Source organism: Mandrillus leucophaeus, unplaced genomic scaffold (assembly GCF_000951045.1).
Source record: "Mandrillus leucophaeus isolate KB7577 unplaced genomic scaffold, Mleu.le_1.0 Scaffold14, whole genome shotgun sequence".
Classification (NCBI taxonomy): Eukaryota; Metazoa; Chordata; class Mammalia; order Primates; family Cercopithecidae; genus Mandrillus; species Mandrillus leucophaeus.
The window spans coordinates 2300273-2311797 of NW_012101365.1; the positions used below are offsets into that span (position 1 = coordinate 2300273).

Sequence of the window (11525 nt, forward strand, 5' to 3'; positions counted from 1 at the left end):
GCCACTGCACTCCAGCCTGGGCGACAGAGCGAGACTCTGTCTCAAAAAAAAAAAAAGAAAAGAAAAGAAATACAAAGATGAGTGACCTGTGTTGAAAAGATTTATTAGCTTTACAGAAAACCTCTAGATATGAATAGCTGAATACCTGCCTTGATGAGGTAGACTGGAACTATTTGTGAGTTACTTGCTATATCCTAGGCTGTTTGCACATGAGGATGTAAAAGAAACTTACGACATCTTTGAAGTTACTACAGACCAACAAAATAATGCTGCTCTGTGAAGAGGGCTTGTATTTATAAGGTGAATTAAGAGGACTCTTTTTTTTTCCAGCTTGTGGTTACTGGGATGAGAAACCACCCTATGAATTTGCCAGTGCAACTGGCTGCAAGCGCCTGTGTATTTAACTTAACCAAGCAGGATCTTGCTGCAGGAATGCCTGTCCGACTCCTGGCTGATGTGACCCATTTGCTACTCAAAGCCATGGAACATTTTCCCAATCACCAGCAGGTAAGCTTATGTGAATTCCTTTTCAAATAGTCCTTGTAGTGTCTTCTACTCATCTCCTACAGTTTAATAGTTTAATAGACCAAGTTTAATAGACCAAGGCTTCAAATTCAAATGCCTTTGGAGGCTGTGGTATGACTGAGTGTAAGAAAACAGAGAAGTGGACACCAAAGGAGTATATTCCATGCCTAAAATCACCTAAATCCATTTATTGGGGGACCTAGTACAAGCCATATAAAACTCATCTTCCTCTTAGATCTTGAGTTTGTGATCATTTCAACAGATAGGCACAGAGGATCTCTTCTGGGCTAGGCACTATCAAATGCTGGGATACAGAAATGATTAAGACGTATCTTTTCCATTTCTTAGCAGTGTGGTAGAAGGTGTAACCTGTCAGGATGAATACTAAAAATGTTGCTTAAATTTTTTTTTTTTAAAGCGGAGTCTTGCTCTGTTGCCAGGCCGGAGTGCAGTGGCGCAATCTCAGCTCACTGCAACCTCCGCCTCCCAGGTTCAAGCGATTCTCCTGCCTCAGCCTCCCAAGTAGCTGGGATTACAGGCGCCTGCCACCACACCCAGCTCATTTTTGTATTTTTAGTAGAGACGAGGTTTCAACATGTTGGCCAGGATGGTCTCAATCTCTTGTCTTTGTGATCTGCCCACCTCAGCCTACGAAAATGCTGGGATTACAGGCGTGAGCCTGCTCACCCGGCCCTGAAAATTTTTTTTTTAGGTCATTTGAAATTGACCATTGAGTTGGCAAGTTAGTAAAAAATACTCAGAGGCCCAAAACCAAGTAAAAATGGCAAACCACATTGGTGAGTGGATCATTAAAGCCGGCTTCCCTCATTGAGGGCAGTTGCCAAACTAGATGAAATTTAGGCTTTGATTGTCATGGCCTCTGGAAGCCCATCAGACAGAAGACTGCTAGTATAAAGCTATGACTTCCTCCCCAAAGATACATTCTTACTAAAAAGGAGCTATAAATAAGTCTGCCTATGGTAGAGAAACAACAAAAGAATAAGCCCAAAGAAAGTAGAAGGAAGGAATAACAAAGATGAAAGTAAAAATTAATAAAATAAAAAACATACCATTATTTTGGAGAGGATCAATAATTCCAAGAATTGATTCTTCGAACATATTTAATAATATTGAAAACTCATTGGCAAAGTTGATCAGGGAAAAATGAGAAAGGATGCATATAAAATAAATAAGGTTAGGAAATGGGGTGGGGGAAATGGGAAGTCACTGTATTGGGTATTGAGTTTCCTTCTAGGGTGATGAAAATGTTTGGGATGATGAAATTGTTATGGTTGCACAACTCTGTGATTATACTAGAATCCATCAAATTGTACACTTTAAATAGGTGAATTGTATGGTACATGAACTGTATCTCAATAAAGCTGTTATATATTTTTAAAAACAATGTTCACAGTAGGCCAGGCATGGTGGCTCACGCCTGTAATCCCAGCACTTTGGGAGGCCGAAGTAGGAGGATCACTTGAGCCCAGGAGTTCAAGACCAACCTGGGCAACATAGTGAGGCCCTGTCTCTACAAATAATAAAAAAATTAGCCCGGCACGGTGGCACACATCTGTGGTCCCAACTACTCAGGAGCCTAAAGAGTACATGCCTAAAAGCATTTAAATCCATATGTGGAGGAATTGTTTGAGCCAAGCACTCAAGGCTGCAGTGAGCTGTGATTCGGCCACTGCACTCCAGTCTGTGCAACAGAGCAAGACCTTGTCTCAAAACAAACAAACAAACAAAAAAGAATGTTCGAGTCGGGCGTGGTGGCTCACGCCTGTAATCCCAGCACTTTGGGAGGCCGAGGCGGGCAGATCACATGAGGTCAGGAGTTCGAGACCTGCCTGACCAACATGGAGAACCCTCTACTAAAAATACAAAATTATCCGGGCGTGGTGGCACACGCCTATAATCCCAGCTACTCTGGAGACTGAGGCAGGAGAATTGCTTGAACCTGGGAGGAGGAGGTTGCAGTGAGCCAAGATTGCACCATTGAACTCCAGCTTGGGCAACAAGAGCGAAACTCCATCTCAAAAAAAAAAAGAAGTTCACAGTAGCACTGTGTAACTGTGTATAATGATAACAAATTGGAAACACCAAACACCAAATGTCCATCAGCCTGTGTTTAGTCACACATCAGAATACTTAAAAGCAGTGAATGATGAATGAATTACAATTCCAGATGACAACCTTGATCAATCTCAATTACAAGTTGGGTATTAAAAATGCAGAAGAGTACATACATGTGATTCAATTTACTTGCAGTTCAGAAACTTGCAAAACTATATGGCACATTATTTAGGAATATAAATACATGTTTTGATAAAAAGCAAGGGACTGTTAAACACAAAATTTAGACTAGTAGTTCCTCTGAGGGGAAATGAGAGGGAAAAGAGGGGGCCAAATGGGGCTTGCTAATAGTACTATTGGTAATAGATTCTTTTTCTGAAACTGAGTGGTAGGTACACCTACACAGTGGTAGTATTCACTGTATTGTTATTCCTTACACTCTTGCTACTCAAAGTGTGTTCTGCTAACCAGCTGTGTTGGCATCCCCTACAAGCTTGTTAGTAAGGCAGAATCTCGAGAGCCCAGACTTACAGAATCATTTTATAAAGATCTCCAAGTGATTTGTGTACACATTAAAGTTTGAGAAGCACTGCCTTATGCCTACATATATTTTGTAAATTTTTTTTTGTATTTCTTATTTAGTAAAAACATTTAAAAACAATTCAATTTAAAAAAAAAAAAAAACCCTGGGAACTCACCTATTAGTTGGAAATGCAAATACGGTAAACTATTATGTAAATTGTCTTCAGCTATTTTAACTAAGTGCTACAGAAACTTGAGAATGATTAATTCTGCCACCTGGATTGGTGTATGGACAAGGTACCAGGCAGGATATCAAAGGGGAAGTGACATTGACTCACATCTTGAAAAATGAAAAAGATTTCCCATGGAGAAAAGCAGAAAAACAGTGGACCTATATGTGAATGTGCAGGCATTCCAGGAAGGGCAAGTTGCGTGTGACTGGAGTGTAGGAAGGGCAGTGTAGGATGAGGCCAGTGATGACCAGATTAGGGCCAGATTTGATGAATGCCAGCACAGGAAATTTTGATTCCACATTGAATTCCTTAAAAACAAACCAAAAAAAAAATTTAAAGAAAATTCCTGAATACTTGCATAGTTCAGACTGTAGCCCCCAAAATCAAAACTCTAGCTGGGCGGAAATTGAAGACTACAGCAGAAGTCTTCCTCTTTTCCATTTCTGCCTGTGGTGCTTTTCAAGTGCAGTTGGTGAAATTTATCTTCTGTTATTAATTTAGCCATTAGTTCAGTTAAGCTTAGCGCTTTGTTGAATTCAGACTGTGTGCACCTGTGCTGAGTTCTAAGCATTCAGATATAGGAACACATAATGTAGCATAGTGTACCAAGTACTGAGAGAAACAAGTGCTGTTGGGAGCCCAGGAGGGGCACTTAGGACAATTTGAAAATTAGAGGCTGTACACTGTGGCTTGCCTTTAATCCCAGCACTTTGGGAGGCTGAAGCAAGAGGATCACTTGAGCGCCAGGAGTTTGAACCTGCAGTGAGCTATGATTGTGCCACTGCATTCCAGCCTGGGTGACAGAGCGAGACCCTGTCTCAAAAACAAACAAGCAAAAAAATTAAGAAGTCTTCCTCAATGAGGTAATATCTCTGCCCTGAGTTGAATTGTGAAGGAAAATTAAGCGTTTTCCAGCTAAAAGAACAGGAGGGATGGGCTTTCTAAGCGGAGGTAATTAGAATAGCATTATTGCCTTTCTTACTTCTATGGATCCTGTACAAATTATTGTGTTTATTTGGGAGGAGAAAAATGGTGAAGGAGGAAAGTTTTGCCACTAATCAATCTGCCAGATTATGATTCATATTTTAGGGGAGGTAAATGGATCCTCAAGCAGAGTCTGTCCTAGCACCTTGACCATCTGAGATGAATATAAAACTTCCTGAGAAACCTCTTAATTAATTACACTTGTACCTAACCCATTCCGTATCATTCACCTGGGATTTACTACCACTTTGCCTTTTCTCTGCCATTTCTTCTATTATATAATCTTTCTACATCTTCCATGAAGCAAATAGGGTGTTCATTTTATATGTTTTTCTATTTCTTGACTAGCTGTATATATCCCATTAATCTGACTTTTGCCTTCTATGATTGAATTCCCTACATTAAGTCTTCATTAGGTAAGAAATCTTCCAGTTGTACACTAAAGCCTTTAAAAAATATCAAAGTCATGTGTCCAAATAAAAAAAAAAATTGGTAGTATATATATACTATGACTTTTTTTTTTTTTAAGCCCACACTTATTTTCTTATTTTGCTTCACAGGAATAACTTGAATCACCTTTCTATTATGATGGTGCACCTTGACTGTGTCAAGTAATTATTCATATTTTCATTTACTCTTGTTTAATTGTGCTGGTCTAAACTTTGTTTAAAAGATAGAGCCAAGTCTGTCAGTCACTCTTTAGAAGCCAATGTGTAGAGCACTACCCGCCGTGTACTCTATGTTAGAGTCTTCCAAGCAGGCTCGTCTATATTCTTTGATTCTATGTCAACAGGTAAAACTTTCAGCCACTGTTTTTGTCATTCTCTGTACCTCAAAAAATACAGAAGACAAGGTTACTTCATAGGCCACCAGAAACAAGGAGATTAGCTGTAGTTATCCTATTTATTGCCCTATTTCTCATCTAATGGAAAAGGAAAAAAAAAAGGTACAAGTAAATTTGTATGGGTCTCCTGGAAGTCAGCCTTTCAATACTAGGGGGGCAGATAAAGGTTGTAAGAAATAACTGGTGTTTCATCAGTCTTCTTTATATATATGTATGCTACCTTGGTTCAAAGATAACAAAGTGATATTTTATTTAGGATTTTTTTTCTTCCTTTGATTTTTTAGTTACAGAAGAATTGCCTCCTTTCACTTTGCAGTGACCGGATCCTTCAAGATGTTCCATTTAACAGGCAAGTGATAGTTCTAGAACTTAATGTGGGGCAAACCAGAATGTTAGAAATCTGTCTTGGATCATTTCTTACCCTTTAGGATATCTCTTTTATAAGATTAATTGAGTAGATAGAATTGAGGGTTATTTTGTAGAATGCTAAATCTACTTTCTTTAATTTAGTTCTTTGACATTCATGATAGCAAATTGACCCATTGTCCTTTGCTTAGGAATTTATATTGGTTATAGTTTTCAGGATATCCACATAATATTGTAAGCTATGAGCATTATTATCCCCATTCAAAAGATAAAAAAACTAAGACATATATAGAGATTGTCTTGACTATGGCTTTGTGACTAATAACTGCAAGGTTAGAAAGATGCAGGTGTGGCTGGGTGCAGTGGCTCACGCCTATAATCCCAACACTTTGGGAGGCCAAGGCGGGAGTATCCCCAGGTCAGGAGTTCGAGACCAGCCTGGTGAAACCCTGTCTCTACTAAAGATACAAAAAATTGCCGGGTATGGTGGTACATGCCTGTAATCCCAGCTACTCGGGAGACTGAGGCAGGAGAATCCGGAAGGCGGAGGTTGCAGTGAGCCAAAATCACACCATTGCACTCCAGCCTGGGTGACAGGGCAAGATTCTGTCTCAAAAAAAAAAAAAAAAATACGTAGGTCTTCTAATTCTAGGTCCAGTGTTTTTTCTTTTTTTTCTTTTTTTTTTTTTTGGTAACATATCTCTTATTCTTATCATTGTTTGGTATTGAATTATGGAAGAAACTTTTTAAGGAGCGGTTAAGGGAGGCCATATAACTAGATTCCATTAAATATTAAGGGGACCTTTATTTTCTAAGATGTTATTTTGGAGCTTAAAAAGTGTTTTTTTATTTTACTATTTTAAAACATAATTTTTCTTTTTCTTTTTTTTGAGACAGGGTCTCACTCTGTCACCCAGGCTGGAGTGCAGTGGTGCAATCTGAGCTCACTGCAACCTCCTCCTCCTGGTTTTAAGTGATTCTCCTACCTCAGCTAACTGAGTAGCTGGGACTACAGGCATGTGCCACCACGCTGGGCCAATTTTTGTATTTTTTGGCACAGTCAAGATTTCACCATGTTGGCCAGGCAGGTCTCAAACTCCTGACCTCAAGTGATCCACCCACCTCGGTCTCCCAAAGTGCTGGGATTACAGGTATGAGCCACCATGCCTGGTCTTAAAATATAATTTTTTCATGATGGCATTTTGAAAAGGAAATTTATACCTCATTATTTAATGAAAAGTATGTTTCTCCAGCAGCAATTTCATTTTTTTTGAGACAGAGTTTCACTCTTGTTGCCCAGGCTGGAGTGCAATGGTGCAATCTCAGCTCACTGCAACCTCTGCCATCCGGGTTCAAGCGATTCTCCTGCTTTAGCCTCCCAAATAGCTGAGATTACAGGCATGTGCCATCATACCCAGATAATTTTTGTATTTTTGGTAGAGATGGGGTTTCACCTTGTTGGCCAGGCTGGTCTTGAACTCCTGACCTCAGCTGATCCATCCACCTCAGCCTCCCAAAGTGCTGGGATTACAGGCATAAGCCCCCACGCCTGGCCTTCAAGCAGCAATTTTACTGTGACTTTTTAATTTGAAATAAGCAATTTGGATGAAAATATAACTACATATATCTCATGTAGATTGCTAATTTTATTTTGGAAATATTGAACCTCTGTGCTCATCATTGTAACAAAGTCTAGGTAGGAAAGACATAGTCACTCTCCTAAAGATTATATTCTACTCCTTAATGTTTATTCTTAAAGGGCTAGATTATAAATACTCTAGGCCTATGGGCTATAGAGTCTCTGTTGCAGCTATTTAACTCTGCTGTTGTCCCTCAAAAGCAGCCATAGGTAATATATAAGCAAATGGATATTGCTGTGTTCCAACAGAACTTTACAAAACAGGCAGCCAGATCCACAGGCTGTATAGTTTGCCTACCTCTCATCTAGCAAATGTACTGTGCTAGAATTGACCTTCTTTGTGGTCAGAGGCTATGATTGGTTCATCACTTTGTCTCTAGTGCCTGGGTGGATATTTAATGGATTGATGGATGAATGAATGAATGAATATTACATGAGACATAATTTTTCATAGAAGAGGTGTTAATGAAATGCATTGGGCCCCCACACAAGGAAGGAAAGATTCTGTCTGACTGATGATCATGAAGGATTTCATGTTTGTTTGTTATGGCACTTGAGATAAAAATGGTAAAAACTAACATGTATGAAGCTCTTACTACTGCCAGGCAGGCGTTGTGCCAAAGTGTTTTATGTATGCTTATTCAGTCCTCAGAACAATCCTGTGAAATCATTACTCTTATGATCTTCATTTTTCAGATGAGGAAATAGAGACACAGAAAGGATTAGTAACTTGCCTGAGGTAATAAGATAGTAAGTAGCAGAGTCTAGATTTAAATTCAGTCTGACTCCAGGTCCTCCATTTTTTCATCCATGCTATGTTGCTTTGAAGATGAGAGCTGGTTGAATTGTTTTACGGGTGTGAGCCACCACGCCCAGCCTGGAATCAGTTTTTATTACTATTTTACAGATAAGAATATTGAAGTTCAGAGAGGTTAAGGAATTTGGTCAGAGTCCCAAAGTTAGACCAGGCGCGTGGCTCATGCATGTAATCCCAGCACTTTGTGAGGCCAAGACAAGTGGATCACTTGAGGTCAGGAGTTGTAGAGCAGCCTGGCCAACATGGTGAAATGCTGTCTCTACTGAAAATACAAAAAATTAGCCAGGTGTGATGGCAGCTCCTAGCTACTCAGGAGGCTGAGGCAGGAGAATCGCTTGAACCCAGGAGACAGAGGTTGCAGGGAGCCAAGATTGTGCCACTGCACCCCAGCCTGGGCAACAAGAGTGAAACTCCTTCTCAAAAACAAACAAAAAGTTAATAAGTGGTGGAGCTGATATTTGAATCCACGCTGACTCCAAAGTGTATGATGTTCTTAACAACTTGACTACATTGCCTCACATGATAAAATAATTTATTTTATTGTTATCATTAACATTAAGTAGGACTAGAATTCAAACCCAGAACTGACTGGAGAATCTCTACACTTTACCACTAGCCTGTGTTACCTCATACTTGTGGGCATGTGTGAAGACTAATGAACAATCCACTTTGCAGAAAGCATAGGGTAGGCAGGAAAAAAGCTTGATATGGCCCCACGCTAAAGTCCTAGAATACCCATCCACCTCAGCCTCCCAAAGTGCTGGGATTACAGGCATGTACCACCACCCCCAGCTGATTTTTTGTGTTTTCATTAGAGACGGGTTTCACCGTGTTTGCCAGGATGGTCTCTATCTCTTGACCTTGTGATCCACCCGCCTCAGCCTCCCAAAGTGCTGGGATTACAGGTGTGAGCCATCACGCCTGGCCAGAGGTTTATTTATTTCTAATGTGCAGGCACACATTGATTGGAAACCCGTGGAGACAGGGAAGCCAATTAGGAATATATTGTAGAAGAATACAAGTAATGGGCCTAATCAGAAATGGCCTTGGAAACAGAAAGAAGGTAATAGTAATTTTAAGGGAAGTTGTAGAGTAGTAATCTACCTGAAAATAATCATTCAGTCAACATATATTAAACACTATGTTTCGATCACTGTATTGATTGTGTGGCATAAAGGGCTAAATAGAATATATAGTCCCCACCCTCAAGGAGTGCACAGGCCAAATAGGGATTCAAGTGAGTCTGCAGATGACTGTGGATCTCTGACAGCTGTACCTAAAGTACTAAGGAGCTAAGAAGGCAGTGATAAACATGTCAAAGAAACCACCTCAAAGGCAGTGATATTTGATCTGAGTCTTAAGGATGAAACTATGGGTAAGATAACCAGATGTATTCCTTGACCTCATCTTGATTTTTCTCCTTGTATCCCACATTGAGTTATTTGGCAAATCCAGCTCTATCTTCAAAATGCATCTAGAATTCAACCATTTCTCTTCACTTCTGTTTCTACCACTTGGAGTAGACTAAAAGTGATTTCTCTCCTGAATTACTGCTCAGGACTACTCTCCTGCTTCTGTCATTGCCCTCCTGGAGTTTATTCTAAAGACAGGTGATAGAGTAGTCCTGTTCATGTCATATTCCTGCTCAGAAGCCTTCTATGACTTTCCCTCTCATTCAGAGTAGAAGCCAGTTCCTTAATGATATGGTTTGGCTCTGTGACCCCACCCAAATCTCATGTTGAATTGTAATCCCCAGTGCTGGAGGTGGGGCCTGGTGGGAGGTGATTGGATCATGGGGGTGTTTTCTAATGGTTTAGCATCATCTCCTACTGCTGTCTGGTGATAGAGTTCTCATGAGATCTGGTCGTTTAAAAGTGTGTAGCAACTCTGGCTTTGCCCTTCCATCTCTTTCACCCATGTAGGATGTGCCAGTCTCGCCTTCCACCATGATTGCAAGTTTCCTGAGGCCTTCCCAGCTGTGCTTCCTTACAGCCTGTGGAACCATGAGCCAATTAAACTTCTTTTCTTTATAAATTACCCAGTCTCAGGTAGTTATTTATAGCAATGCAAGAATGGACTAATACACTAGACTCTATGTGATCTGGTGCCTCTATTACCTCTGACTTTTTCTCTCAGAACTCTTCCCTTGTTCTCTCTGCTTTGGCCTCACTGACCTCCATGCTATTTGTTGACATTTCTGTGCCCATACCCACTTCAGGGCTGTTGTGTTTCCCCTCCCCTCTGCCTGGAATGCTTGTCCCCTAAATACCCATATGGTTATCTCTCTTACTTCCTCAAAAGTTTCAATGAGGCCTTCCGTAGCCACCCTACATAAAATTTCAACATTTCATATCCTCTTTTTCTGCTTTTTTTTTTTTTTCCCATAACATATGGTCAGTACCTAACCATACTATGTATTTTACTTATTTATCCAGTTTATTACCTGTCTTCCTCACTAGAGTGTAAGCTCTATGAAAGTAGGGACATTTTTCTGTTTTGTTCACTATTCTATCCCCAGCACTAAGAACAATATGTGGCACAAAGCAAGAGTTTAATATATGTTTGTGAATGAATGAATGAATGTTTCTGTTGTGCTAGGTGCTATGAGGAACCCAGAAAATATTTAAATTGCAACTAAAATATGGAAATCACTATAATTTAGAAATACAGAATAGAAGTATGTTATAATTCTAGAAGATGAAATGCCAGATAGTTGGAATCATATTTTCCAAACCCTTCTTTCTTTACAAAATGTTGTCAGAATTAATAATACGGCATCATCTCTAAAGCACTGAGTGTAATTGTTACTCTCTACCAGTTAAGAGGAATTTTCCCTTGCCTTTTCACATATTTAAGTTGTAGCATCAGTTCCTAGCTGGAACTCTGAAACTGTGCCTTGGCCTCCATCATTAATTCATGAAACCCTTTGTGTGTTTTCAGGTTTGAAGCAGCCAAGCTTGTCATGCAGTGGCTCTGCAACCATGAGGATCAAAACATGCAAAGGATGGCAGTTGCTATCATTTCCATCCTGGCTGCCAAGGTACCTGAACTCTTGATGAATAATTTTCTGTAGGCAGCTGTTTCTCACTACATTTACTGTTTCCCGCCAAAATCTGTGTGCCAGAAAGATTAGTAAATCTCTCTGCCAACCTACTTATTCAAGCTACATTCGATATTGCAGAATTTGGCTGGGCACAGTGATTCACGCCTGTAATCCCAGCACTTTGGGAGGCCGAGGCAGGCCTCCCAAAAACAGATATATGGCAGAATTCCAAGTTGATCAGAGATTTTAGTCTGACCTTTGGAGTCAGGTACAGTGAATGATATTAAACTCACATTAGTGAGTTCTTGGACATTGAATTTGTTTTTTACTTGCTTGCAGCTTTCTACAGAACAAACTGCACAGCTTGGTACTGAGCTCTTCATTGTCAGGGTAAGTCTATAATCTCCTTCATGCAGGCTACTAGATATTCATGTTTATTATTTTCAGGCAGTATTATATATTTTCTGACATTATAT

General features: G+C 40.0%; 1 protein-coding gene across 1 annotated transcript in view; it reads left to right on the forward strand.

Annotated features, from left to right (window-relative positions):
• ZYG11B (zyg-11 family member B, cell cycle regulator) overlaps window positions 1-11525 on the forward strand; it is a 76277-nt gene that overhangs the window by 29986 nt on the left and 34766 nt on the right. Inside the window, exons 4-7 of the mRNA XM_011973774.1 lie at window positions 331-507; window positions 5469-5533; window positions 10947-11046; window positions 11389-11439. Of these exons, the coding sequence (XP_011829164.1) occupies window positions 331-507; window positions 5469-5533; window positions 10947-11046; window positions 11389-11439 (393 nt within the window). The remainder of the gene's footprint in view (window positions 1-330; window positions 508-5468; window positions 5534-10946; window positions 11047-11388; window positions 11440-11525) is intronic.